The 25,819-nt window shown below is 38.3% G+C and overlaps 1 protein-coding gene across 5 annotated transcripts in view; it reads right to left on the reverse strand.

Moving 5' to 3' along the window:
- The window catches only part of GRM8 (glutamate metabotropic receptor 8), a 759,285-nt gene that overhangs the window by 71,881 nt on the left and 661,585 nt on the right, over window positions 1–25,819 (reverse strand). For 4 of the 5 annotated variants that reach the window (XR_003516452.1, XM_027573922.1, XM_027573924.1 and 1 more), the window contains exon 9: window positions 12,226–13,161. The exons of the other annotated variant lie outside the window; for it this stretch is intronic. Coding sequence is in view for 3 of the 4 variants with exons in the window: in XM_027573922.1 (XP_027429723.1) it covers window positions 12,226–13,161 (936 nt within the window). In the remaining variant the exon portion in view is untranslated. The remainder of the gene's footprint in view (window positions 1–12,225; window positions 13,162–25,819) is intronic. 5 annotated transcript variants of the gene reach the window in all.

Raw genomic sequence — 25,819 nt, forward strand, 5'->3', positions numbered from 1 at the left:
GTTCTCTATATAAAATACACTAGAAAGTAATAAGTGAGATAGAAATAAGTAATTTGAGAGCTTTCACTGGAGACATGTTCTTTATAACCCTATGGTATGGACTGTCTCTACTCATTGCTGTTTTTCTTACCACCTTCTACACATATTTTTCTTTTTCATTCCAAGTGTAATTCTTCATTTCATGCTTGTTATTGTCAGTTCTTAACAATAAGCAGGCAATATAACCAAATGTTCAATAAGTTGTGGCTTGACTGGACATGTTAGCAGGGGGAAAGTGTTTTGTTGAAGAAAGGACAGTCCTCCAGGGATACGCTGCCTGCTGATGTAAATACTCTACGGTTTTATGACAGGCTCACAGTCTACCAATACTATTTTCAATCCAATTCAATTTGTGTGGATGAGGATTTTAGAGAAAACATCTGGCAGGAGAAACACATGACATTTAATCTTGCCTGAGAACATGAAATCTACAAAGCTCTATGTATATGTGTGTGTGAAATGTGTGGGTTTGTATACACTCACAAAGGTTATATTGGGAGTCGTATTCTACCGGGTTTGGGCCAACAGACAGCAGAAAACATTATAGCCCTTGGTATTTTTCTGGAGATACACTAAACTGAACAAATAACTCAGCCAGTCTAAAATTCTGATGAAAACATCCGACTGATTGCAATTTTTGAACTAAAAAGATTTTTTTTTCAAAATGAGAATGACCTCAAGTCATCCTTAACAAACAAACAAACAAACAAATAAACTTACAATCAGTGGTGTAGGTTTTGATTGGTTCAAAAATCACTCCCTGGGAACAAGATTTAGAATGCTGCCAAAATGTGGAACCTTGCAAATTACTGTATGGATACACTACATGACATTTTAGAAATGAAGTTTAAGGAGAAACAGCAATAAAACTGAAATTTGTCTTATTCAGATGTTATATGGAAGGTGCCCAAAGTTACACAAAAAGGAGACATATAGTGAAAAACTATTGCATGAATTTGATTGCAACCATGACAAGCAGAGAAAACCAAAATTACCCTAAAATTTGCCCAAGATTACTAGACTATAAAATCCATTTAACACCCAAATTTACATCACAATAGTGATTATATATTCAAGTTGAGTCATAATCATTCAGAAATGACTCCTATTTCTGAAGAACTTGTCTTTTTTTTAAATTTTTTATTATGTTATGTTAATCACCATACATTTACATCATTCGTTTTGGATGTAGTGTTCCATGATTCATTGTTTGCGGATAACACCCAGTGCTCCATGCAGTATGTGCCCTCCTTAATACCCATCCCTGGGCTGACCCACCCCCCCACCCCCCCGCCCAGAAGGCTCAGTTTGTTTCTCAGAGTCCATACCTTCTCATTTCAACTTCAAAATTCGTTTGAACAGTATAGCAGATTTGTTTACTGCAAATCAGAGTCCACCAGAGATCCTTTTCCGTGTATCTCTACCTTTGCTTTTATCCACACAAACTGATTTTTACCCAACGTCACTATTTGGGGCCCAAATATCCTTCTCCATACTTGGTTAGATGCAGTCATCAGCACTTGGAAAGAACTGCTTTCTCTCCTTTAGCCCAGATCAGAGGGCAAACAACAGAGTCTTGCTTCAAGTTCCATCGGATAGAGTCCTCGTGACAGCCACGGAGAAGGCTGGAATCACAGAGACCACAGAGAGCCAGCGCCGTACCTCCCACTGTGTCATCCCCCATTCCCAATAGGAAATGAGTCTCTGCTTTGTACTCTCCATCGCCGCCAGTCAAGCCCCCAATACTTCTTGCCTAGATTTCCTCAATAATCTTGCTATTGTCTTTTTTCTCATCCTTGCACAGGACAGTTCATCTGACCTACTACTGGCCGACAAATCTCACAAAATGGAATGGTACCGAGAATACACTCATGCTCAGAAAGATTCCAATATCCTCAGGTCCGCAGCAAATGCAGTACAAACTGGGTGTTACGGCCCGCCGCGAAATGGTTGCCGGTTATCTGACCAGCCGTGTTTTGTGTGTAACCCTATAATGCATTGCCCAAAATATGTTTTCAGAGTAAAAGGAGAGGTATTGACAACAGGGCGCACTGGGATCTATAGATCACAGACCTCTCCTTGTGACTGTGCTAAACTCAGAACACTTCCTCCCTCACAGGTTTTACACAAATGCCCTGACTTTCCCTTTTCTGAAAGTTTAACCCCCCTGCCCCTATAGCCTAGAAGGTGGTCTCCATCTGCTTCTCTCCACCCTTCGCGACCTGTTTAATTCCCACCTCCTTCATGCAGACTTTCATGATCCCTCAACAGGACATGCCACCTTCCTCCTTTCTCCCTCCGAGGCCCTAAGACTTCAGAGTGGGCACTTTGCCTCAGTTTATGTTACTCTGCCTCCTACCAGTCATCCACCGGCTTGGTTTGGCTCCCTACTTGACCCTAAACAACTGGATAGCAAACTTCTTACTCATCTTTGCATTTTCCTAAACACCAAGCAAAGGTCCCTTTATCTAGCAGACATTTAACAAATATTTCTAATGAAATACGATCACTGGCTGTAAATTACCACTTAAATTGTGGCCCTTAAAATAAGATGTAGTAATGGCATTAACCTTAAATAAGAGGAAATTCACAAACGGTGGCATCCAAAAAAATCTCGAGTCATTTTACAAATTCAAAATCATTTCTTCATTTCTGCATCTACAGTATTGTCACAAAATACATATTACGCACCAGAGCCCCCATATGAGAATGTACATGCGTGTTGTTTTAGGAAAGTTTTTCCCGAGACTTTCACTTAAACCCTTCCATATGCAGTCATTTCTATTTTTATCATATAAATTTATTTATTAAATGAAATAAAACCTACGTATTTGTAAAATAAAAACCCTCCATCATCCATCTCCCCATATCCTGATGCTACTCTAGAGACTGAACCCATTTGAAGAGTTTTTGTTTTGTTATTTAAATAATGCACTTATTTCTGGGGTTATCAACTTTAGATTGTGTGTGTTGACTACTCACAGTAAAAGGTGAGTGATTTAATGCGCTTGCACAGCTCCTCTCAATTGCCGCTCCTTAGCCACCACCCAAGTTTTTAAAGTTATGTTACTATTTTTAATTTAACGGGGTTTACGATATTTATACTCACCTCCTTAGACAAACTAACATTTCTGTATTTTGTTTCTAGATTTCTTCTAACAACATAAGACTGATATAAAACGTGATTTTTGTATATGGCTACTGAATACTAATTGCCCTCGGATTCATCCAAGTAGCATGACTGGTTTTGCAGAGAAAGAATAACCATAATTATTAAAACCCTACCTGCTAAGAGGTAATTAGACAAGTAGGGTCTAATATAGGTCCTTTTATAATTCCCTCTTAAATTTCTTCATTTCTTCTATGTTATAAGCAAGTGCCACTGTTACTCGTCTCATATCAGATGTGCTTTTTTGATTTTGTTGGATCACATCTAGAATAATTCATATGTGAGATATGTAGACATTCTCTGAGCCACATACATTTTTAGCCTCACATTGATTGATAGTTTGGCTAGCTATACTATTGTAACTTTAAAATACTTTCCCTCAGAAAGTCTTTGTTCATTGCCTTCTAGAATCCAGGGAGGCATATGAGGTTTGATTTTCATATCTTACATGTTTCTTTTCTCCCCTCTAAAAGTTCTTAGAACTTTCTCTGAATTAGAGCAATTTTACTGAGATGTATGAGCTTTTCAATTTTTAAAAGTGTCTTTCTTCAATTTGTGAAACTTCTGTTATTTTATTTTATTTTATTATTTTATTTTTTCAGCCGTTTCTTCCCCTTCATTGTTTCTTCTCAGTGTTTATTAGATATATTTTAGAATCTTATATCCATGCTCAAAGTATTTTAACTTTTCCTCAGATTTCCTTTTTTCATTTTTCTCCTTTTCTTCTTGGTTCTTACTCGGATTTTACCCTTCACATCTCCACTCCAGTGTTAACCCCAGTCATCCCATATTTATGTTCATCTGTTCAGCTTTTTATTTTCACATTTGTATTTTAATTTCCAAGAGCATTTTATTTTCTGATTGATCTTTTCCACAGCAACCCATGCATGTGTGTAAGTTTGATATTCTCTTGATTCTCTCTTGGAATGCTCATTAAAATTCTGTTTTTTAAAAATTCTCTTGGAGTCCCTGGGTGGCTGAGTCGGTTAAGCGTCTGCCTTCACCTCAGGTCATGATCCTAAGGTCCTGGGATCCAGGCCAGCATTGGGCTCCCTGCTCACGGGGAGTCTGCTTCTCCCTCTCCCCGTCCCCCTGCTCGTGCTTGCTCTCTCTCTCTCTCTCTGTCTCTGTCAAACAGATAAATAAAATCTTTAAAAACAATTCTCTAATATTTTCTGAATTACCTCTGGTTTTGTTTTGTTTACGTGTCTTTTTAAATTGTGATATTGGTTCTTCAGTTATCATGACATCCTTGGCTGTTGTATGATTAGGATGCAGGGCCAGGTGGATGGATCAGGATTACTGGCCGGGTCCATTTTCCTTGGGTGCAAGGGCAGACTATAGACCTGTGTAGGTTAGTCACTGTTTAACCCGACTGGCTTCTCTCAAAGATGCACGGATACAGGTACACAAACGGATTGGGGTCCCACCACTGGAGGAACTTTCTCGAAGAGTTGAGAAATTTATCATGTCTCTATCTTGTATAGAAGGTGTAGTTCGTATTGCCCACCTGTTCATGTCTGTCTGAAATAAAGTTACGTCCAATTCTGCTTGGTTTCTCTCTCAGTACCTTATACCCACACAAGGAGCACAAGATAATTCTACCATCAGACAATTCCCAATTTTTAGAGAATTCTGTAACACTTGTACTCTATCCTTGTGAAGTTAGAACAGAAAGGAAAAGTGAGGGGCCCACCTGGCCCAGCTATTTTGAAATGCAGCTCTTCACGTGACTTTCCTGATGGTCACTCCCATGCCCACGTCAGGTCTTTATACCGACTTGAGGCTTAGAAATTATTTGAAACTATCCTGGTGAGAACCATTTCTGTCACTTGGGCTGTGCTTTCCTTCTTTTAGTTTCTCTATAAATCATACCCATTTGACTTTAATTTTTCTGGCGTTTCTCAAATTGTCCTACCTTATGTTGGCTCTAAAAATATAATGGCCTTTCTCATTTTCCCCCTTTTTCCTGTCCTCCTTTTCTTCCTTTTTCTTCTCGTTTTCTTTCCTTCTTTCCTATATTTTTATTTTCTTTCCTTCTTTCCTATATTTTTAAATTTCATTGTTGCCTTAGAGGAAAGGGATATAAATATGTTTGTGCCAGCCCATATCCTGAACCATAAGGCAGACTAAGTTTCTTTTTTGTATATATATTTCTTTTAATGGTGCCAGTAAGTCTGGTTTGCATTTATTTTCAATAACCTGGAATTTATACTAATATTTGGTTAAATATTTTTCTACACTTTGGGGTGGGTGGTACTAATCCATATGATACTGCATTTAGAGACTTAAAAAAAATTTCGTAACATAAAAATGTGATATGGTTACGGCCAAAAGGAACTATTTGCTTGCAATCTGCTCTTCCTGGCACCCTGTGTGCTCCATAAGATATAAGCGTCTACTGAATCATGGAAAATGCAGTTTGAAGTTACACAAGTAAATTAGTCAGTGTCATTAAAGTTCTGTCTCTATAGAAGAAAAAAGAAGTCTATTTGCATGGCATTCCCCCTGAACATTTTTGAAATAAGGTCATGGTCACTATGACTAAAAAAAGTCACATTTTCGTCCTCATCAAATCTAGTAGTCTAGCATTTTAAACATATTGAGAAAGCTAAACCATTTTAATGAGATGAGTGAGCTGAGGACTTAGTTCCCAGGTTGACTATCTAATTGTATAGTTGATTAAATTATTATAATTTGGGCATAGAAAATTCAAACCCTTTGTAAACTCAATTTCAATTTAAAAAAAAAGATGAATGAGTAAATACCACAATCTCACTAACAGCCAAATGTTTAAATTAAGTAGCCCTAGGCCTCACAGCTTCCTCAGAGCCCCCCGAAAAAAGGAGGATCATGGAATCTAAGCAAGGTTCATCGAGCAAGTATTTCTTTATGCTGTCAAATGAGATAGGCATCCTCAAAAGAATTGCCCTAAATGTGTAAGTTGGCAATTTTCTGCGATGGTAATATGGAGCACAGCCGGAACAAAAGTAATAAGCCTGGCTAGGGCAGCATTCCCTAGGAGAGGCACTTAACAGGCTAGCCTACACTGCGCCCTAGAATCTCCTTATCTTGTTGTTTCCTTCTGCATCTTCCCAAGCAGATCATTTTAACTGAGTGCATAAATGAGATTATATAAATGTTTTCTTTTTGGGTTGCTTTTCCTTTTTCCTCTTCTGTTTGGCTTTCCCCTTCTAGAGTTGACTGCAGTTCTGGTATGACTGATCTTGCCCAGACACCTGAAATAGGTAGGTATCATGATAGGTGCCACCGTACACGGGGACACGGCAAAGACTTCAAAGGGATCCGCTTCTAATAACCGCAAGTTGACAGGGAAGGAAAACAGCCTCCTGTTTCCATTCCCCTCCTGTCTAAGGACAGGAAGGACTGCTCGCAGAGACAGGTGTGGCTCTGGGCTGATCTATGCCGAAAATCACTTCCATTGTTGTCTAGAGTACACTGACGGGTTGCTCAGGCGGTTCTTCTCTCACCTGACTATTCCTTAAAGCAGGACTTTTGTTATTCTCTTCAGAACCACCTCTCACAACTCTTGTTAGAGTTAAGCACTTTTCAAATTTTAACATATTTCAGCAATTGCTTTCTGATGACACCTCGCTTGCTTCCAGTATTTCTGGCTCGATGTGTGAAGGTAGCGACACGTTGCCTCGGGAACAATTCTCTCTTCTCTTTCTCCGAGTCCTACAGATTCTGGTTGCCCGCTTTAGGGTACTTAATCTGCACGATCGACTACCCTGGGGTAAGTCTCTGTGTTTGAGAAAACACATCCAGTTGGGGTGCTGCATGGACACGGTCTCAAGAACTGGAGACATTGAGTCAATTATCTGGGTAAGTAAGAATGTATTCAGTCATTAAACACAGTTTTTTTTTTTTTTTCTTGAGACTCTATGCTGGCTCAGTCCTTGACTCGGTGCTGAGGATATGACAGTGAGCAAAACCCGATAAGGTCCCTGCTCTCATAAATTACAGCCGAGTAGCGGTAACGGCCAACATTTTAATGATCACTTATTACATGCTGAACACCTGTCCTGACTTATCTCATGAAATTCTCAGCAAAACTACCATGAGGTATCTATTAGTACAAAAAAAAAAACCACACCATAATGAGACAACAGAAGTGTTTGGGTTTGTTTTTTGTTTTTTTTAAAGTCACCCATCTTCCTGCCTTTTCCTAGAGGATATGAACTCAAGTCTGTTCTAGTTTGAGAATAGGGCTGGGCGCAGATGGCAAATGACGGCTTTATATTGCTTTCTGTATGAATTTGCATTCTCTGGGAGAATTTATTGTTATCTTCAGATGTTTGGCCTTGCCTACATTTCCCCAGCCAGTTTAGCAGAGTCAGGATTGGAACCCAAATCTGCCTTCTCCAGAGCCTGTGCTCTTCCTTACTCCACTCATCCATCTCGGCAGCCCCACACTCTTCTGCCCTTCAACAGACAGATACAGTAAAAAAACAAGGGAGGGATGATGAGGCAAAAGTATCTGATTAATGCCATCAATTCTCCTTTGTTCTGTGTATGCTAGACAGAACTAAGACAACCATCATAATTCCTTTTGGCCTTTCTCCCTACGTACTTAGCAGCCCTATTTCAGAACAAGTGATAAAGACAAAAAAAAAATTTTTTTTAAAGAAATGCATACAGCCCATCACCGAAATGAGAAAACTTGTTTTTCGGTGGGGGAAGGAAGCTGTTGTAATGGGGATCACAATAAGATGAAAATATAAGATTTTTATGACATCACAGTCCAACTTAAATCATAGAGAAACATTATAATATATGAGAGCATTCTCGTGCAAGGCAGTCCTTTCACACATTGGGTCGGCATTCACCTCAGTACCTGAGAAGGTGCTACATGAAAGGCTCTGTGTTAAGAGACACAGTCACTCAGATATACATCTGATGGCTACAGCTTACCTTCCAGGAATGTTTCAAGGCTGACATTGGCAGGTGAGAGGAAGAAATGAAGGAGTGGGTGCGTGCAGAGGGAGCAGTCTAGGACAACTCCCCGGTTTCTGACTTGAGCTCCTGGACGATGCCACACCAAAGGAAGAAAGGCTGCTTTGGGACTAGGGGGTATTTGACATTTTTGAGTTTTGGTGGTTTGTTGGTTCTTTTTCCCCCTGCTTTGAGGGTGTTTTGTTTTGTTTCACCCAATGCCCTGATTAAAGCACTATGCTCCTTGGAGCTTGGCAATGTCATAACCCTTGTCTGATTATCTCAGCTTTATGAGTGCAATTAGAGGTGGTAAAATATGTATTCAAGAGACTTCTGCCATCCTAACAGCCCCTCACCATCCCCGAGGATTCTTTTCCTGACGATTACATTAATTATATTTTAAGTTTTTTTAGATTTTTCAGCACAATTAGGAGAGTTTGTGTGAGTCCATGTCCACGCCTCAGTGTGTCCACCCTTCTTTCACACCACTTTTCTAAAAGAAAAGGAAAAGTGCACTTATACGATGAGTTAGTAGAATGTAGCAGGCACAAAGCTAATAAATGATGTCATTAAAATCTATTGGAAAAACATGATTCAACTTCATTTCAAAATCTGAAAAAAAAGGTGGGGAAATTAAATGGTATTTTATCTTGAATAAAGACTTACTTTCCAGAGCTGTCTTCATGAGTGCTAAAATGTACCTTTATAATTTGATTTTACACAGGAGTTTTCCAAAACATCTGTCTAAATTATTCAACTAATTTTACCTTTTATTCCTACTTCTGTTATAATTTCAGAGAAACCTGTATATGGTTAGATGAGTTTTCTTCTGCAGATTACTCTAAGAAGCATAATTAAATACACAGTGAAAGAAATTTTGCTCTTCTGCTGTCTCCTGTGTTATAAATTCTAGGTTACTGATGTATAGTTACAGGATGCATAGCTTTTTTTGCTTTCTCATCTTCGATCTGACTCCTCACCATCTTTCCCTGCCCTTGAGCCTGATCTTCTCCTGCCTTTGAGCCTGGCATCTTGCTGGTGCTGGCAGGCATCAGGCAGGCATCGGCTGGGAGCCAGACTGAGCATTACAAGGAAGGCCCGGGGAAGCAGACTGACATGGGCTCAATAATTAGCACAATACTGGACACACTGCTCAATAAGGATCTACTGAATTAATGGATGTGTGTACTGCGTAACTGCTACAAACAGTTCAAGTTGATAACGTGGGCTAATTGGCTGAGCATTATAAATGAGAATGGAGGACTGACTGGCTCTTTGGTCCTCCCAATCAATAAAACGTTTGTAAAGCTTTCTTTTAGAGATACAGAGTTTTATTCACCTTCAATATCTGTGTCAACAATTTTAGCAATGTGAAAAAATAAATATTCTCATGCATTTTGTGTATTGTTTTGAATAATAAAGATACTTTGACAGAAAATAACAGGTAGCAAATTTTATGGGAAGCCTTAGGATGATACGTAATTGTATTATATAAAGTACCTCGGTAGCCAAATCTTAGCTACTTATAATAGCTCTCGATGTAGAGCTGGTCCAGATTCAGCAACTCCAAGACTAATTAGATCATCTGAGGACTTTACGATGTTCTGAAAATTCCTACAATTAGCATTTCTTCCCGATTTCTTCAGTCTTTTCTACATTCAATTATATCATGAAAACAAAATAAATCCAATTAACATATTTTATAATTTGCTTACAATGTGCTCCTTTGACTTACTTTGAGTCCACAAAGCTAAGAGAGAGAAAAAGAATTTTGTCTAGCATTCATATCTTTGTAGGCGTGGGTATATCTATACCCGAAAATATATACATAAACTCCAGGTTTTCAGAGGCCATACCGCAGTGCCCACGGGCTCAGTGGCATCGCATCGAGCCTCACCACCCCCCTCCCAGCATATTCACCTGTCTATTTTATCCTGAAATTCCTCCTAGCTCCATCACCACTGCAAGGGAAAAGCTGCAGCTTAGCAGGGTTTTAGTTCTGAGAAACTTTGGCCATTTTTTTTCAACTACCTTAAAAAAGCTTATTAGTATAATGCATGTTTAAAATGCTATGATAATACTATGCAATTGTGAAATAGCATGCCATGATTTTACTTATGCTAAAAATCGAGGCACTGAAAGACTTATCTAAATAGAAATGACATCTTATTTGTATTTGCCCTCCCCCACTGCCCTTGAAAGTCACAATATGGGAAGTAAGAGTAGACTATAATTTATAAAATGTAAAGCAGGAGGAAAAAAAAAAGAAAAGGAAGTTAGATGTCAGAGCTCAGAAGATTTTGTCTGGGGAAATATTTATTGCCCACAAGAAAGCAAAATAAACTACCTATGGCCCTTTTCAGATAAAACAGTATATTAAAAAAGTCAGTCCTTGGTTCAAATACAAATGCCACTTAATGTTATTAATAATTCACATAATGCAGACATTTCCAGACTCTGAAGAACATCGTTTTGCCCTGACCAGCTCAACTAACCATATCAAAACAGACCCAACAGACTGTGAGAGACTTATTTTCCAGCTCATGCACTTTCTCCTGAGTCATATTTACAAGTTTGATCCCCATAAATTCCTATCTACATGTGTCAAAAATGTAGTGTTTATTAGGTTTAGAGCATCAGACCGCCTTACTTTACTTTCCTGCCATGTGCTGGGTCCCACATAAAATATTCATGGACTTCTATCAGGCCATCTAAGTCATGAAAGGTCACAGATCTGGAACCCGTGGTAAGTTTTCCCTCTTCAGCAGCAAGTTTGCTGAAGTACATTTTTTTGTGTGTATCCAAACACGGTTGAAAGCCACATTGATCTAGTAAGGGATGAATGCTCATACTAATGAGCTCTCTGTGCGCTTGTTGAGTACTTTTTCCTCTGAAATAGTTGGGATTTTAAGAGTCATGCATGACCTCGCTTGGAATGTTAGAGACTGGGGAATGTAATTGTCCCCGGGATGCTTGATTTCCTCACAACTTCTGGTGATGGAGGGCGGCACGATCTTGAAATCCTCACTCTGAGAGAAGCGCGTGCTCATGGGCACAGTAAGGTTGAAGGACTGACTATTCATTCAGAAAGATAGCACTGCCTTTGTTTTACAAGCTGGCTTGTCTCCATTAACCTACCCAAACCTTGGAATTCATGGCTAATGTGAGTTCTCTGCTTTTCTGGACAGAAAGCTACCTGTATCCCATGCAGTACATGCTCCCTTTCTCATATGGATGTTCTTCACTTGCAGTGATTTATGTGGAAAAGCCTAACTGGAGATTAGTGGCCAAAGGAAATTATTTTAAGAGATTTAATTGATCTTTACCTTCTGAAAAATTATAAACTGCTTTATATAATTGCCCATTGCTGTCTTCTTTAATCCCTCATCACCTTGCCCATACGGAAAAGTGATAAGAATGGGGGCTGAGGAGAAATAGTAAGATGGTTCATATTGAACTAAGCCACCTCAGTTTCTTTTATTGTTGTCGCTTTACTATAAACCCTGCTTCCATGACTAAAGCCATTGTAATTGTGAAGGAATAGCTTTTTCCCAGAGTCACATTAGAACCAGAAAAGGAGGCGTTTGTCATGCAATGGGATATCTCTGGGATAGCTCATCCCTATGAATCATGTCTGCCTTTTCTCCCATCCTCTTTTAATTTACATTAGGAAAAGAACAGTTATCTTCATTGATAACAGACCTGGGAAGACAGTGAGATCTGTCAATTTTCAGCCTTGCTAAGGAGGACCCATTAAAGCACTCTTCATGGACGATCAACCTTAGTCAACACATATTCAAAGTTAAGTGACCTTGAGGGATTTTATATATATATATATGTTAAGTATATATATAAATATATATGATACATATAAGTATAATATTATTTATATATATAACATATAATAACATATATTAATATATATATATTTCTAAATAAGAATAATACAGACTGAATCATCTTGAGAGAATATAAGTGAACTGAAAAGAAAGGCAGGGAAGCATCCTAAAGAAAGGAGTTAAATCCAGGGAAGGGTTAGTGTATGCATTTCTTGCACTTACCTTTTCTGCTGACTGTGCTGTACCAAAAAAGATGGGAATGAAAGCTAACCAAATGATGCAGGTGGTATACATGGTAAATCCAATAGGTTTGGCTTCGTTGAAAGTCTCGGGGACACCTCTCGTTTTAATGGCATAAACAGTACAAGTGACCATCAAGAGGATACTGTACCCTAGCGAACAAATGAGCGAGAGATCAGAAATGTCACACTTGAGCACTCCCCTGGCGTTCTCCGGGTCTAGAGTCCGCTGCTCTCCATAGTCAATGATGATGTGGGGGGGGTCCACAACAAACCAGACGCACACTCCTAGGAGCTGGACCGAGATGAGGCTGAAAGTGATCACCAGCTGGGATGCTGGACTAATAAACTTGGGTGCTGTGACTGATTTCTTCCCCTGCTCAAATATTCGGTGGATCCTGTTTGTTTTGGTAAGAAGGGCTGCGTAGCTGAAACACATGCCAAGTCCTAGAAAGATCCGGCGGAAGGAACATACGACTGTATCTGGCGCCGCAATCATTAAGAAGGTGATCAAATAACAGAGGAAAATCCCTGTTAGGAGCACATAACTAAGTTCTCGTCCGGAAGCCCTTACAATAGGTGTGTCATTATAGCGGACAAAGGTCACGATCACAAAGGTGGTAGCAATGATGCCCAGTATTGCAACAAACACAGGCACCACAGCCCAGGGGGAATGCCATTCTAGTTTGATGATGGGGATAAGCTGGCAGCCTGTGCGGTTGATGTTTGGTCTCTGATCCAGAGGGCAAAGTTCACAGGAGAGCTCGTCCACCTGGTAGTTGTAACCTTCACACCGCTCACAATGCCAGCAGCAAGGGACTCCTTTGACCGTTTTCTTCCTCTCCCCAGGCCTGCAGGGCAGGCTGCAGACAGACGCCGGGTGAGTGTGTTCTCCATCAGCCCACTGCATGTCTTGCACCTGTGGGGATAAAAAATTAATGAGCCTTCCATTTCCCCCCATTTATAATCTCCTAATCCTAGCCACGGGTTTGTAATACATCACCGAATGCTGACAGTGCAAATACAGTTTGCCATAATAAGAACCCGGTTTTCTTTCCCCAATATTGACTTCTTCATGAAAGTGTTAAATGATCGGGTCCAATAAATCATTCATATCATCAACTTGATGAGCGTCATTAGTTTCCATTTACCTCCTCAATGTTGACCAATCTGTCATTGTAGAAAGATTTATTGGCCTGAAAGTTTTGAAACTCCAAATAAATAAATAAATAAATAAATAAATAAAAGCCCCATGGAAATATGTTTTAGAGTTAATCACAGATATAAATGCCAGAATCCCTGAAACACTGGCTTAGGATATAAACATATACATAAAACAGTGATGCAAAGCTCTTCATCCTATCTGTGGAAATTCAAATCACACTGTGTCAATTTTCAAAGGAAATGGCAAAACTAACTACTTTAATCACTGATAATTATCATGTACCCGTGGTGATAACCGTATTAATGTTTTTGCCTCTGTTTGAGCATGGAAAATACTTTTTTCCCCCCAGTCTTGCATTTCCACACTGTGCAAAAGACCATGTTGAATGAGATAGCTTGGTGGTAATGTTTTCCATTGAACAGAAGTAGTCTTACAAGTGGCTTAAAGCAGTCAAACTGGTACAAATGAGAGAGCCCGCCCTCGTGTGCTTAGTATCTGCTTCAGAGCCTTAAAGTTGCACCTTACTCTTTTGGATTAAATCACAGAGTAGCTAGCTCTACAAAAATAAAAATATTATTTTAAGGGGATTCTGCCAATCATTGACCTCTTACCTGGATTGTTTACTAAAGGTTCTGGACCCAGTTCCAACATATATGGGTAGGGAAGAGGAGCTTTCCCATACCACCAAGCAATCCCGGACAGCAGCTGGGTGTCCTATAAGTTACCTCGGTTCTGACACTGTCTACCTGGAAATAGCATCAGATCCCACAAGTTAAAACTCAGGCTGCAAGACTCTCCCCTCCCACTTCAGATGCCAATTGTAAGTCCATGTCTCACATGTGCTTCTGACTGACCTATAGATTGAAGTTTCCAGCAACACTTGCCTTGGGTTCAACTAGTTTGCTAGAGCAGCTCACAGAACTCAGAGAACACTTTAGTTACTAGATTACCAGTTTATGATAAAAAGGAAAAGATGTATAGGACAAGGTATGTGGGAAGGGCACAGAGCTTCCATGCTTTCTGATTATGCTACTCCCCCCCCAAATCTCCACCTGTTCACCAACTCTTAAGCTCTCTGAACGCTCACCTTGTGGGATTTTATGGAGGCTTCATCACATAGTCATGATTAATTAAATCAGTGGCCATTGGCATTAATACAACCCTCTCCCTTCTCAGAAGTCTGGGGTGGGACTAAAAGTTCCAATCCTCTAATCACATGGTTAGTACCTTGGGCAACCAGCCCCCATACTTAGGTTATCTAGAGGGTTTCCAAAAGTCACTTCATTAATGTAATAAAAGATACCTTTAGTGTTCTTATCACAGAAAATTCCAAAGGTTTTAGGCCCTTTGTGCCATGAATAAGGTCAAAGACCATGTATTTCTCATTATAAATCACAATATTGCATTTACGGGGCACCTCCCTGGCTCAGTCGTTAAGCACCTGCCTTCCGCTCAGGTCATGATCCCAGGATCCTGGGATCGAGCCCCACATCGGGCTCCCTGCTCAGTGGGGAGCCTGCTTCTCCCTCTCCCTGCTCGACCCCTTTGCTCCTATTCTTTCTCGCAATCTCTCTCTCTCAAATAAATAAATAAAATCTTAAAAAAAGGGGTGATTTTGTACACTGATGTGAACAGTGACTGATACACAATTTGCCCTCAAATCTTTGCTGAATTTGAGAGAAAGGAAGGATAGTGTTAAAAAGAAAACCAAAGGTCCAAAATGGCATCACTTAGGTTAAAGCCCCAAGTCAGAAAACTGTGGCTTACTACCTGAATCTAATTGTAGTTTCAATGTTCCCCAGCGATGTGGTCTTAACCAGATCAGTCAGTAATTTTCTGATGGATGCCAATGGAGTCTGCCACTTGGGCCTTCTCCATTCTCCAAAGGAAGATGAGGTAATCTGCATGATAAGACCTCCTGCTCTCCCCCCATAAGGGAAGGTGACTTTGCATATTTCTTTTGCTTATAACTTTCTTGCCCCACCCTCCTTCTTATAAAAACCTTCCATTTTGCACAACTCCTTGGAGCACACCTCTACTTGCTAGATGAGATGCTACCCAATTCAAGATCTTCAAATTTACTCATCTGAATTTTGTTTTTTAACAACAGGAAGGATACTACAGCAGAGCGCTGAGGAAGAAGGGATCAACTTGAAAGTACTGGGAACTGGTAATAGAAGGTTGCTCAAAGAAGCACAGAAATGGGAGCCCAAAGAATGGTTAGAAAACAGAACAAAACAATGCAGTACTTGTTTTCTCCAAGACCAGCTCTATTAACAACCCAGAAGAAGAATTACCATATTCCATGGTGGTCTGGCTCCAAAATGGCTCCCAATAATCTCACCTCCGGGAATTTGTGAACCCATGTAGTCCTCTCCAACTGTGAGTAGGGTTGATTTATGTAAACAATAGTACATACTAGAAATGATTACATGTGATTTCTGAGACGAGGTCATAAAAAATATTTTGGCTTCTGCCTTGCTGTCTCTTGGATCAGTCACTCCAGGAGAACCACAGTTTCATGAGAATGCTCAAGTAGCCCAATGGAAAGGAACCCAGGCCACCTGCCAAAAAACAGCACCAACTTGTCATGCATGCACGGGAACCCCCTAAAGAGTGGATTGTCTGGCTGCATTCCAATCTTCAGGAGACTGCAGTCCCCAGTAACACCTTGACGGCAACTTCATGAGAAACCCTGAGCCAGAGCCCCGCAGCTAATAAGCTGCTTCTGAATTTCCGATTTACAGAAACTGTGTAAGATGATATATGTTGCAGTTATTTGTTACCCAGCAATGGAAAACTGCAATACAACTCAAAATAAGCTTCTCCACCCATTCTGTGACCACTGCCAGTGTAGTGTTCTATTGAGAATCTACTCAGAAGGCAGTGACAGCTGTCATTTACCAAAAACTTGCCCCAGGGTGGCTCATGTAGGCAATATGCTTTCATTGCCTGCAAGTTGCCTTCCTTTGGGGAACTAGGCACCTGAGACTGTTCTCACGAATAGATCTATTTCTTTAGGATGTTTTCCTTTCTTGAAGGTGGGGTGAATGATTGAGGATAGAGAAGCACAGTCCCCAAGCTTAATACTTGCAGAGGGCTATCAAATCTCCCCAAGGTGGAGTAGAAAATTCATGCCTGTTTAATTTCAAATATCCTCCCTTGAGAAAATAGGTGGTGTTTCATGTGTCCGAAGGGCACTCAAAACTACTAGCTCTTACCCTGTCTTTTCACCACAAAGGTATAGCAATCTATCACAACCCTGCTAATTTTCTATTAGGTTTTAATGATTTAAGAAAGTTATTTTGTGTATGTATAGAATTCCATTAAGAAAGAAAAAAAGTTAAATTGGAAGCATATAGTGGCTTCTCTCGAAAATACTGAGAAAAATGAAATGCTCTACTGAGTAGCTAAAGTATTGATTTTATACCCTAATGGACTCTTAAAAGATAATAAAACACTTTTGTGAAGGTTATGTTTCAAAGCTAATTAATGTAAAACCAAAACTGCATTTTGTTTGGGGTTTCTATAGATTTTTGATGTTACTGTAAAAAAAAAAAAAAAGAAAGAAAGAAAAGAAAGAAAAGGCAGCCAAATAGCTCAAAAACATTAAACTTCAAGATTGAAAGAGGCTTTAAAGGTCAGCTTTCTAACCACATGTGTAATTCTTTAATTCTCAATACATTTAATTTTCCAGAAGGAAATAAGACTTATTAACAAAGAAATATACCTAGGCCAGATAAGCCTCATTACATATGATAAATACTTATCATTATAAGTTAAATATTAAATTTTCCTTGGTCAGTTTTCTCCATACTAAACTAATGGAAAAATATTTTTCATAAACAAAAAAGAGAGTTACAAGATAATGGGAAATATCACAATACTTTAGTCAGGCATTTTCTTTAAGAAAAAAACAATATAATCAAGCCATATCTGTGGCTTTTTTAAATATAATGGAGAAAACAATAAGTATATTTTTGTAAACATGGTAAATACACATGACTCCATTTTCATCAAGGAATCTATTTATATATAACTGTACTGTGTTTTGATGCCATAGTTGAAGTCTGGGAGCCAACCAGTAACTACCCGAGGGAAGAATAAATAGCAAATACTTAAATGAGGATCTTGTAAATACATTAATATTTGAGTCAAATAATGTATCTTGCTTATGTTGTTAAATAGTGATTAAAAACAATACTACTTGAGAATAAATTAAACAACCTAATTTTCACAACTGTGCTCTAAGGCATAAACAAGGATCATTCAGACCTTTTGCACAGCTATATTAACAAATTATATCATCTTCCACATGAGTATCCATGCATTTTTAAAATTTGTCTTCCTTGTCTTTGACATTATTCTGATATTAGGATTTCTTTCTAAACTAGTCTAACAAATGGATGATAGTTATATAGACAGACTTTCCAGAGACAAAACCATAACCCGTTCCTGTCTGGATAATGTTCACCAACAGTGATTCATTCTGTAGTCTCCAATCCAGTACATCTCATAGAATGTGAGCCATCAACTGGTTTCTCCTGTCAAATCCTATTATTACTGCAGACAAATACACCAATAGCCACAAAACCACAACTTTCTGAGTGCGTGTGCTTCTATTTTTTAATCTTTAATCTTTCCAGACCAATCAACCTAGAGTGATTCTTCATAAAGTCTTTAAGTAGACATTATTTTATTTTATTTTTTTCTTAATTCATTCATTAACTCTTTTTAATTTTTTATTGTTATGTTAATCACCATACATTACATTCATTAGTTTTTGATGTAGTGTTCCATGATTCATTGTTTGTTCATAACACCCAGTGCTCCACGCAGAATGTGCCCTCTTTAATACCCATCAACCAGGCTAACCCATCCTCCCACCCCCCTCCCCTCTAGAACCCTCAGTTTGTTTTTCAGAGTCCATCGAGTAGACATTATTTTATATGAACAATTTTCTTCTGTATAGTTTTAGTAGCTCTTGAAAAAAAGATTACAAGAATGTTTCTCGATTCAAGGCCCCATTATAATTAACAATTTCCAGTGTTTGGTACAAAATTCTTACTCAATGTAATACCTCAATTACAATATTTTCCCCACATATTAAGTGGTATCTTCACTGATGGGATTACCCTAAATGTGGAAACATTTTAAATATTAACAGATAACTGATAGTTAATCATAATTACCTCTTTTCATTTCGCTCTATAAATCACAGTATTGATAATCATTTTGGTAACTAGTTTGCCACCACCCCAGTATTCAGAAACCCAACCCTTCATCTGACACATATAATGGCATATTATATACGCAAACATTTCCAGTGAATTTGGGTGTTTTTAAAAAGCTTTACTCATTAATGTCGACATAATCAATAGATTTAACAAGTATACTAATTAGCACTAAGCATTTAAAATATCAAAATTTGGGGGCCCCTGAGTGGCTTAGTCGGTTAAGTGCCCAACTCTTGATCTCAGCTCAGGTCTTGATCTCAGGGTTGTGAGTTATAGCCCCACATTGGGCTCCACACTGGGCATGGAGCCTAGTTTAGAAAAATATAATAAAAAAGAAATAAAATGTCAAAATTTGTGCATTTTGTGAATCGTTCACATATGTGTGAATACATGTTGCATGGTTAATTTGATAATGACACTCAAAATAAAGTTTCTCAGTATATTAGTATATATATATTCATATATGAATAAATATTGCTTCCTTAATATTCATCCTTTCTTTTGGGTCATGCACAGCTTTCTACTCCTATTCAAAGTACTTTTACTGTTTCTGAAAGTCTAATATATGTATGTGAGGTGATCCCCATTGTGAAACCTGACTTTATCTAATATTACACATCTACATAACCTTTAAAAATGCAGACTTCTCCAATTTAGAAGGACAGTTTAAGATAAAGTTAAGAAAATTTTAGCATCAAGAAAGTAAAATACTTAGTAAAATACTTAACAAATGAAGTGCAAGATTTTCTTTCACTAAAACCTACAAAACACCATTAAAAAAAATGAAAGATCTAAATAAGTGAAAAGAAACCCTATGTTCATGGATAAGAAGATGTATATTGCTAAGATGGAAACACTCCCTAAATTAATTGACAGATTCAACATAATCACTATCAAAATCCCACCCGGCTTCTTTGCAGAAATCAACAAGCTGATCCTAAAATCCAGATGGAAATGTCAGGGACCCAGAATAGACAAAACAATCTTGAAAGTGAAAAATGAAGTTGGAAAATTCACGCTTCTGATTTTATTTTTTATTCTTTTTGTTGTTGTTGTTTATATTTTTTTAATTCAATTAATCAACATAGAGTGTATTATTAGTTTCAGAGGTAGAGGTCAGTGATTCATCAGTCTTATATAATACCCAGTGCCCCTTACATCACATGCCCTCCTTAATGCCCATCACCCCAGTTACCCCATCCCACCACCTCCTCCCCGTCCAGTAACCCTCAGTTTGTTTCCTATGATTAAGAGTCTCTCATGGTTTATCTCCCTCTCTGATTTTTGTCTTGTTTTATTTTTCCCAACTTCTGATTTTAAAGTTTATTACAAAGTTACAGCAATCAAGACAACATGAAACTGGCATAAAGATAGACAAATCAATGAAATAAAATTAAGAGCCCAGAAATAACTTCTTACATGTATGGTCAATTGATTTTTGACAAGGATCCCAAGCAAATTCAATGAATAAAAAAACAATTGTTTCAACAAATGGTGCTGGGACAAGACATGACACCAAACACAGAAAAAACAAAATAAAAATTGATGAATTGGACTTCATTAATATTAAGTCCTTTTGTGATTCAACAGATCCCATTAGGAGAGTGAAGAGACAACCCACAGAGTGGGCAAAATTATTTCCAAATCATGTATCTGATAAGGAATCTGTATCCAGAATATACATATATATATAATATATATATTAGAGATGAGTTGACATTTAAATTTTATTTATTTTTTGAAGACATGTGAGTATTTATTGAATACTTCTGTTTTTTTCAAGTTTTTATTTAAATTCTAGTTAGTTAGCATATAGTGTAATATTGGTTTCAGGAGTAGAATTTAGTGATTCATCACTTATGTATAACACCCAGTGCTTATCACAACAAATATCCTTTAAAATATATATGCATATATTTTAAAAACTCTTGGAATTAAACAGTTAAAAGACAAATAATCCAAATAAAAATAAGTTAAGGAATTGAGGAAACATTTGTCCAAAGAAGAAGTATGAATGGACAATATGAAAAGTGTCTAACATCATTAGTCATTAGGGAAATGCAAATGAAAACACAAGATCCACTAGGATGGTTATAATAAAAAATATAGACAATATCAAGTGTTATTGAAGATGTGAAAAAAATTAAAACTCTTACATTGCTGGTGGGAGTGTAAAATGGTGCAGTTATTTTGGAAAATAGTTTGGCAGTTCCTCAAAAAGTTAAACGTAGAGTTGCCATATGACCTAACAGTTTCTACTTCTAAATAATTCCAATCCAAGAAAACCGAAGACATATGTTCATACAAAAATCTGTATATCAGTGTTCATAGGATTATTCATAATAGCCAAAAAGCAGAAACAACCCGAATGTCCATTAACTGATGACCGGATAAACAAAATGTGCTTTATCTATACAACCAAATATTAAAAATAAATAAAAAGGAATAAAGTATTAAAAATAAATCAAAAAGAATAAAGTACTAATATATGCTCTAAAATGGATGAACCTTGAAAATATGTGAACTGAGAAAGTTAGTCACAAAGATCACATATTGTGTGATTTTATTTTATATGAAATATCCAGAACAGGCAAACCCATAAACAGACAATAGACTGGTGACCGCCAGGGGCTACGGTGAGAAGGGAACATAGTGAATGCTCAAGGGTATAGGATTTCTTAGGCAATGGCCTAAAGTTAGATGGTGCAGATGGATACACAACTCTGTGAATATACTGAAAAATCCTGAGTTACACACTTTAAAAGGGCAAACTTTATGGGCAAATGTGGATTATCTCAATAGCACTCTTCTTTTAAAAATATGCAAACTATTTAACTTGATACATTCAAGAAGTATTAACACTCAGTATTATTCAGTGTATAAAAAACATGTTGCATATCCATTCTGTTCAAGACACAAAGTTCAATGTGGGGATTCATCGGTGATCAAGACATGGTTCCTGAACCCCAGAGACAGTGTAGGTGGGGACAGAGATATGCAAAGAGCCTGTCACAGCTCAGTATGAGACTCCCTAGAGAGGAGTGAGGAAATGGTGCTGCTAGAGAAGCATCCAGCAGGGCCATCAGCCCAGGCTTCACGGGTCTGTGAACGGCAGCCTGACGGATGTGTGAGATAACCCAGGAGAGAGGATTGCAAGAGGACAGCAAGCAAAAAAGGAAGGAAGGAAGTGAGGGAGGGAGAGAAGGAGGAAAAGAGGAGGGGACATTAAAAACCAGGGGCAAGAAGCCATGGCAAACTGGAGAAGCTAAAGGTATAAAGAATACCAGGCATGCAAATTACAGCATGAGATGACGTGGCAAGAGGTAAGGAAGTCAGGCTACAGAATAGATGACATATGAGATGCTGAAGGACATTATGGGCCACTGAGGAGTTTGGATGCTCTCTTAGAGGTGGTCAAGGGGATCCTCTGAAGGATTATGACAAGGACAGGGGTGGTGAGTTTTGTTGTTTAGAAGAATCCATGGGCTGCAGAGTGGAGAGAAGACTCACAGAGCCCAGGACTCCAGACAGGCCAGTCTGGAGACTGCTGGAGAATTCCGGATGAAAGGTGAGGGCAACAGGAATCTGAGCATGCAGTGGCCGTGAAGGACTGTGTAAGCAGCACCAGGTTTTCAGACTTTATTCTCCAGGCCACAGAGAGTGATTAAAGGATTTTAAGCAAATATGTGGCATGATTTATATAAATAAATATATATATATATACACACGTGTGTATATATATAATTTATTTACTTATTTATTTAATTAGGAGATCGCTGTGGTGACAGATGAGGGAAGAGGGTGATATAGAAGCAAGGATAAGAATTAGGGAGAAACTGTGGTAATTCCAGGCAAGACAAGAGCCTGTGAATTCCATTAGGAGCAGTGATGATAAAGAAGATGGGATGGATTTGAGATATAGTAAAGAAAATAAAGAGAGAGGAACCCAACAATGACATCCAGACTTCTGATTTGAGAGTCATTCCTAGCATTCACTGACTTCCACCCCTCACGTCTAATCACCACCTGCTACAGGGCCTTGCCCTTGCATTCTCTGACTCCCAGGAATGGCTGACCATTGCATATCAACCCTCCCCAGTCCCCTGTTAGACTCTGACACAGCACCTTGTAGCCTCTTTCAGTGGCACTTTACATTACGTAATTACGTATTTATTTGTTTGATTTTTTAAAAAATAAGTAGTTTTATAAAGTTTAGGTTATGTCCCTCAGAATTACTTAAGGGGTTTACTTAAAATATAGATCCCTGGAACCCAGTTCTTAAAGATTACAATTCAGTAAGTCTGGGAAAGAACCTCAGGTTGAGATTTTTTTTAAAGCCCTTCTTCCTGTGATTCTGATAGATGGAATTAGTAAACCATACTTTGCTAAGCACCAAAATTTCTTTTCCTTGGAAGAGTAAGAACCGGGTCTGTTTTTCTACTGTTATATCCCAGAGCCAATTGTGGTGACTAACCCCCAGTAGGTATTAATAAATATTTGTTGGATGAAGGAAGAAGGAACAAAAGAACAAGTGAACAGGTGATAGCATCTTTCATTGAATAAAGGCACCCAAGGGAATGACTGGTTTTAAAAGGTAGATCATGACTTGGTTGTCTATGAGCTCAAAGTCCCAATGAGGCTTCCAAGCCAAGAAGCTTGCAACTCAGATGAACACTTGAGCTGTATTCATGAGTCAGGTTTGCAGGAGGTGAAGATTTCAAAGGCACAGTCATATTCAAGGCAGATGAGACCATGAATATTTATTAGCGAGTTCCCATCCACAGACACAGGGACAGTGTGAAAGGAAGATGGCACAAATGGGGCCCTGGAAAGAGCACATTTTAAGGAGCAGACTCAGCAAGATCATTAAAGGAGGATGAGAAAACCATGGCCAGATGGAAACTAGGGAAGAATATAGTTCAAGGTCCATGAAACCAAATAGATAATTTAAGGAATGAGGAAACGGTCAGTGATGTCCAAAGATACAAATTTCACGAGGATAGGATTTGGGGAAAAGTCAGAGTCCCTGGTTACCCTCATGAGAGAGAATTCAGCTGTTCTGTGAAGTTTTCTCTGATCTACCCTATACCCGGCAGGTAGGTGTGTTTCTCCCCTGTATTTCATTATGTATTTTATCATAATTCTTTGGCATTATATTGTGATTATCTGTTCATGTGTCCATTTCCCAATGAGACTGAGAGCACAGTAATCTCTGGGACAGATTATTTTTTACCTCCCATTACCTGTTTTAGGACCTAGGATTCAATAAAAAGTCAATGTTTGATAAATACATACACTGATAAATAAATAGAATGTATGATAAGCACATCTATGATTATCATTACTCACTAGTGTTTTGAGTAGGCATGGCTTTAGGCAGTAGGCAGATGTGAGTAGTAAACTTATTCTTTCCTCAATCTGTGTGGTGTCTAGATTCTTTCATCTATATCCCTAGAGAAGCTAATTTGGGGGAATTGTGCACTGTGACAGATAACTCACAGGGGTATTGGAAAGATCCAAAAAGGCAGTATCTGTGAAAGTGTTTTGTGAACAGAACACGTAAAAAGACAGGTGGAAACACCACATACATTTCGATTTAGGACCAAGAGGCAGCGCTGGGAAGAAGGCCCCCACTCTCTACCTATAATTAAAGATAGCTGCTGTCCAAAAATTATGTCAGAAACAACAAGCAAAACACCACCATTTCTGGATTTCATCCAGATCTGCTATCCTTGCTTTTATATTCCCACAACCTCAGCTCTTAATGTCAGTTCCTGGTAACTGCCACATGAGATGACCACCTTCCAACTGCTCTATGCAGAGAAAACCACCCAGGTGAGTGCCTTCTGCCCTTGGCTCTGAGCTTGGAGAGGGTAGCCTCTTTAAGTGTGTGTGTTGTGGGATGGGTGGTTTCAGGAAAGAGTATAGGAAGTCAGACCCACAATACTTTGGATGAACAAGATGTACTAATGCTAAATAGAGTTTCACCCCAACACAGTGCATATGTGTGGTATTTGTAGCAATAATGTTGAACATTTTTTTTCTTAATTTTGAATTTGTGATAAAAGTTTTAATATTAATTCTTTGAAGAGTGGTTATTTCTAGTTATAAACCATTGAGCTACAAGTGTGTTACTCTGTTTATTATATTCTAGATAACCAAAATTAGTTTCAAATAATTTCCTTAGGTTTCTTTTCATGTAGGATTAATTCATCTGAATGTTTGCTATAAATGACTATTTTAACTTCTCAAGATGATTTGGTATGTTAGCTCTTTTCTGAATATTATTTAAAAGCATTCATAATGTTAATTTAGAAGTTAGCAAAATCTTAAAACATGACTTATATGTTATATGTAAATAGCTACTTTAAATACATTATGCCAGTACTTTATGATGACTAAATTCAATTAAGCAGAGCCTTCATTGCTAATAATAAGTAGAAGTAAATAATATGAAAGTCAGCTCAGGACTAAAACTCTCTATGGGCAATTTTGTAAACTTGTAGAATATTCCTATTAATTATTTACATTTCTTCTTTTTCCTACACTAAGCTGATTGTTAGTGCATGCAGAAACTAAGATAATTCATTATAGACCATTTTGTGATATTTTGAACAACATAATAGATATTCAGTGCAAAACACTTCTCCATGTCAATCTTGGCCCATATCAGTCAATGTACATTTAACTCCATCCATGGAAAGTTAGGAAGGAAATGCCTTCAGAATGTGAAAAGATAGACAAAAGGGTGTGAAATGAATATTTTCAGTGATAAGCCACTTTATATTGTTCAGCAAACAAAACATAAAAGTGATGATGATGGACAGGGCGCCTGGGTGCCTCAGTCAGTTAAGCATCCGACTCTTGATTTCGGCTTGGGTCGCAATCTCAGGGTTGTGGGATTGAGTCCTGTGTCAGGCTCCTCACCAGGCATGGAGCCTGCTTAAGATTCTCTCTCTCCCTCTCCCTCTGCCCCTCCCGCTCGTGCTCTTTCTCTCTAAAATAAATAAATCTTAAAAAAAAAAAAGTGATGATGATGAGGAGGATGGTGGTGGTGACAATGCTAGCTAACATTTATTGAAGGCATACTATGTGCCAGAACCATCCCAAGCAATTAACATTAAATGTTTAAACGATGCTGAGTTAGGTATCCCGTTTTGTTTAAGAAGTCACAA

This window comes from Zalophus californianus, chromosome 12 (genome assembly GCF_009762305.2).
Source record: "Zalophus californianus isolate mZalCal1 chromosome 12, mZalCal1.pri.v2, whole genome shotgun sequence".
NCBI lineage: Eukaryota > Metazoa > Chordata > Mammalia > Carnivora > Otariidae > Zalophus > Zalophus californianus.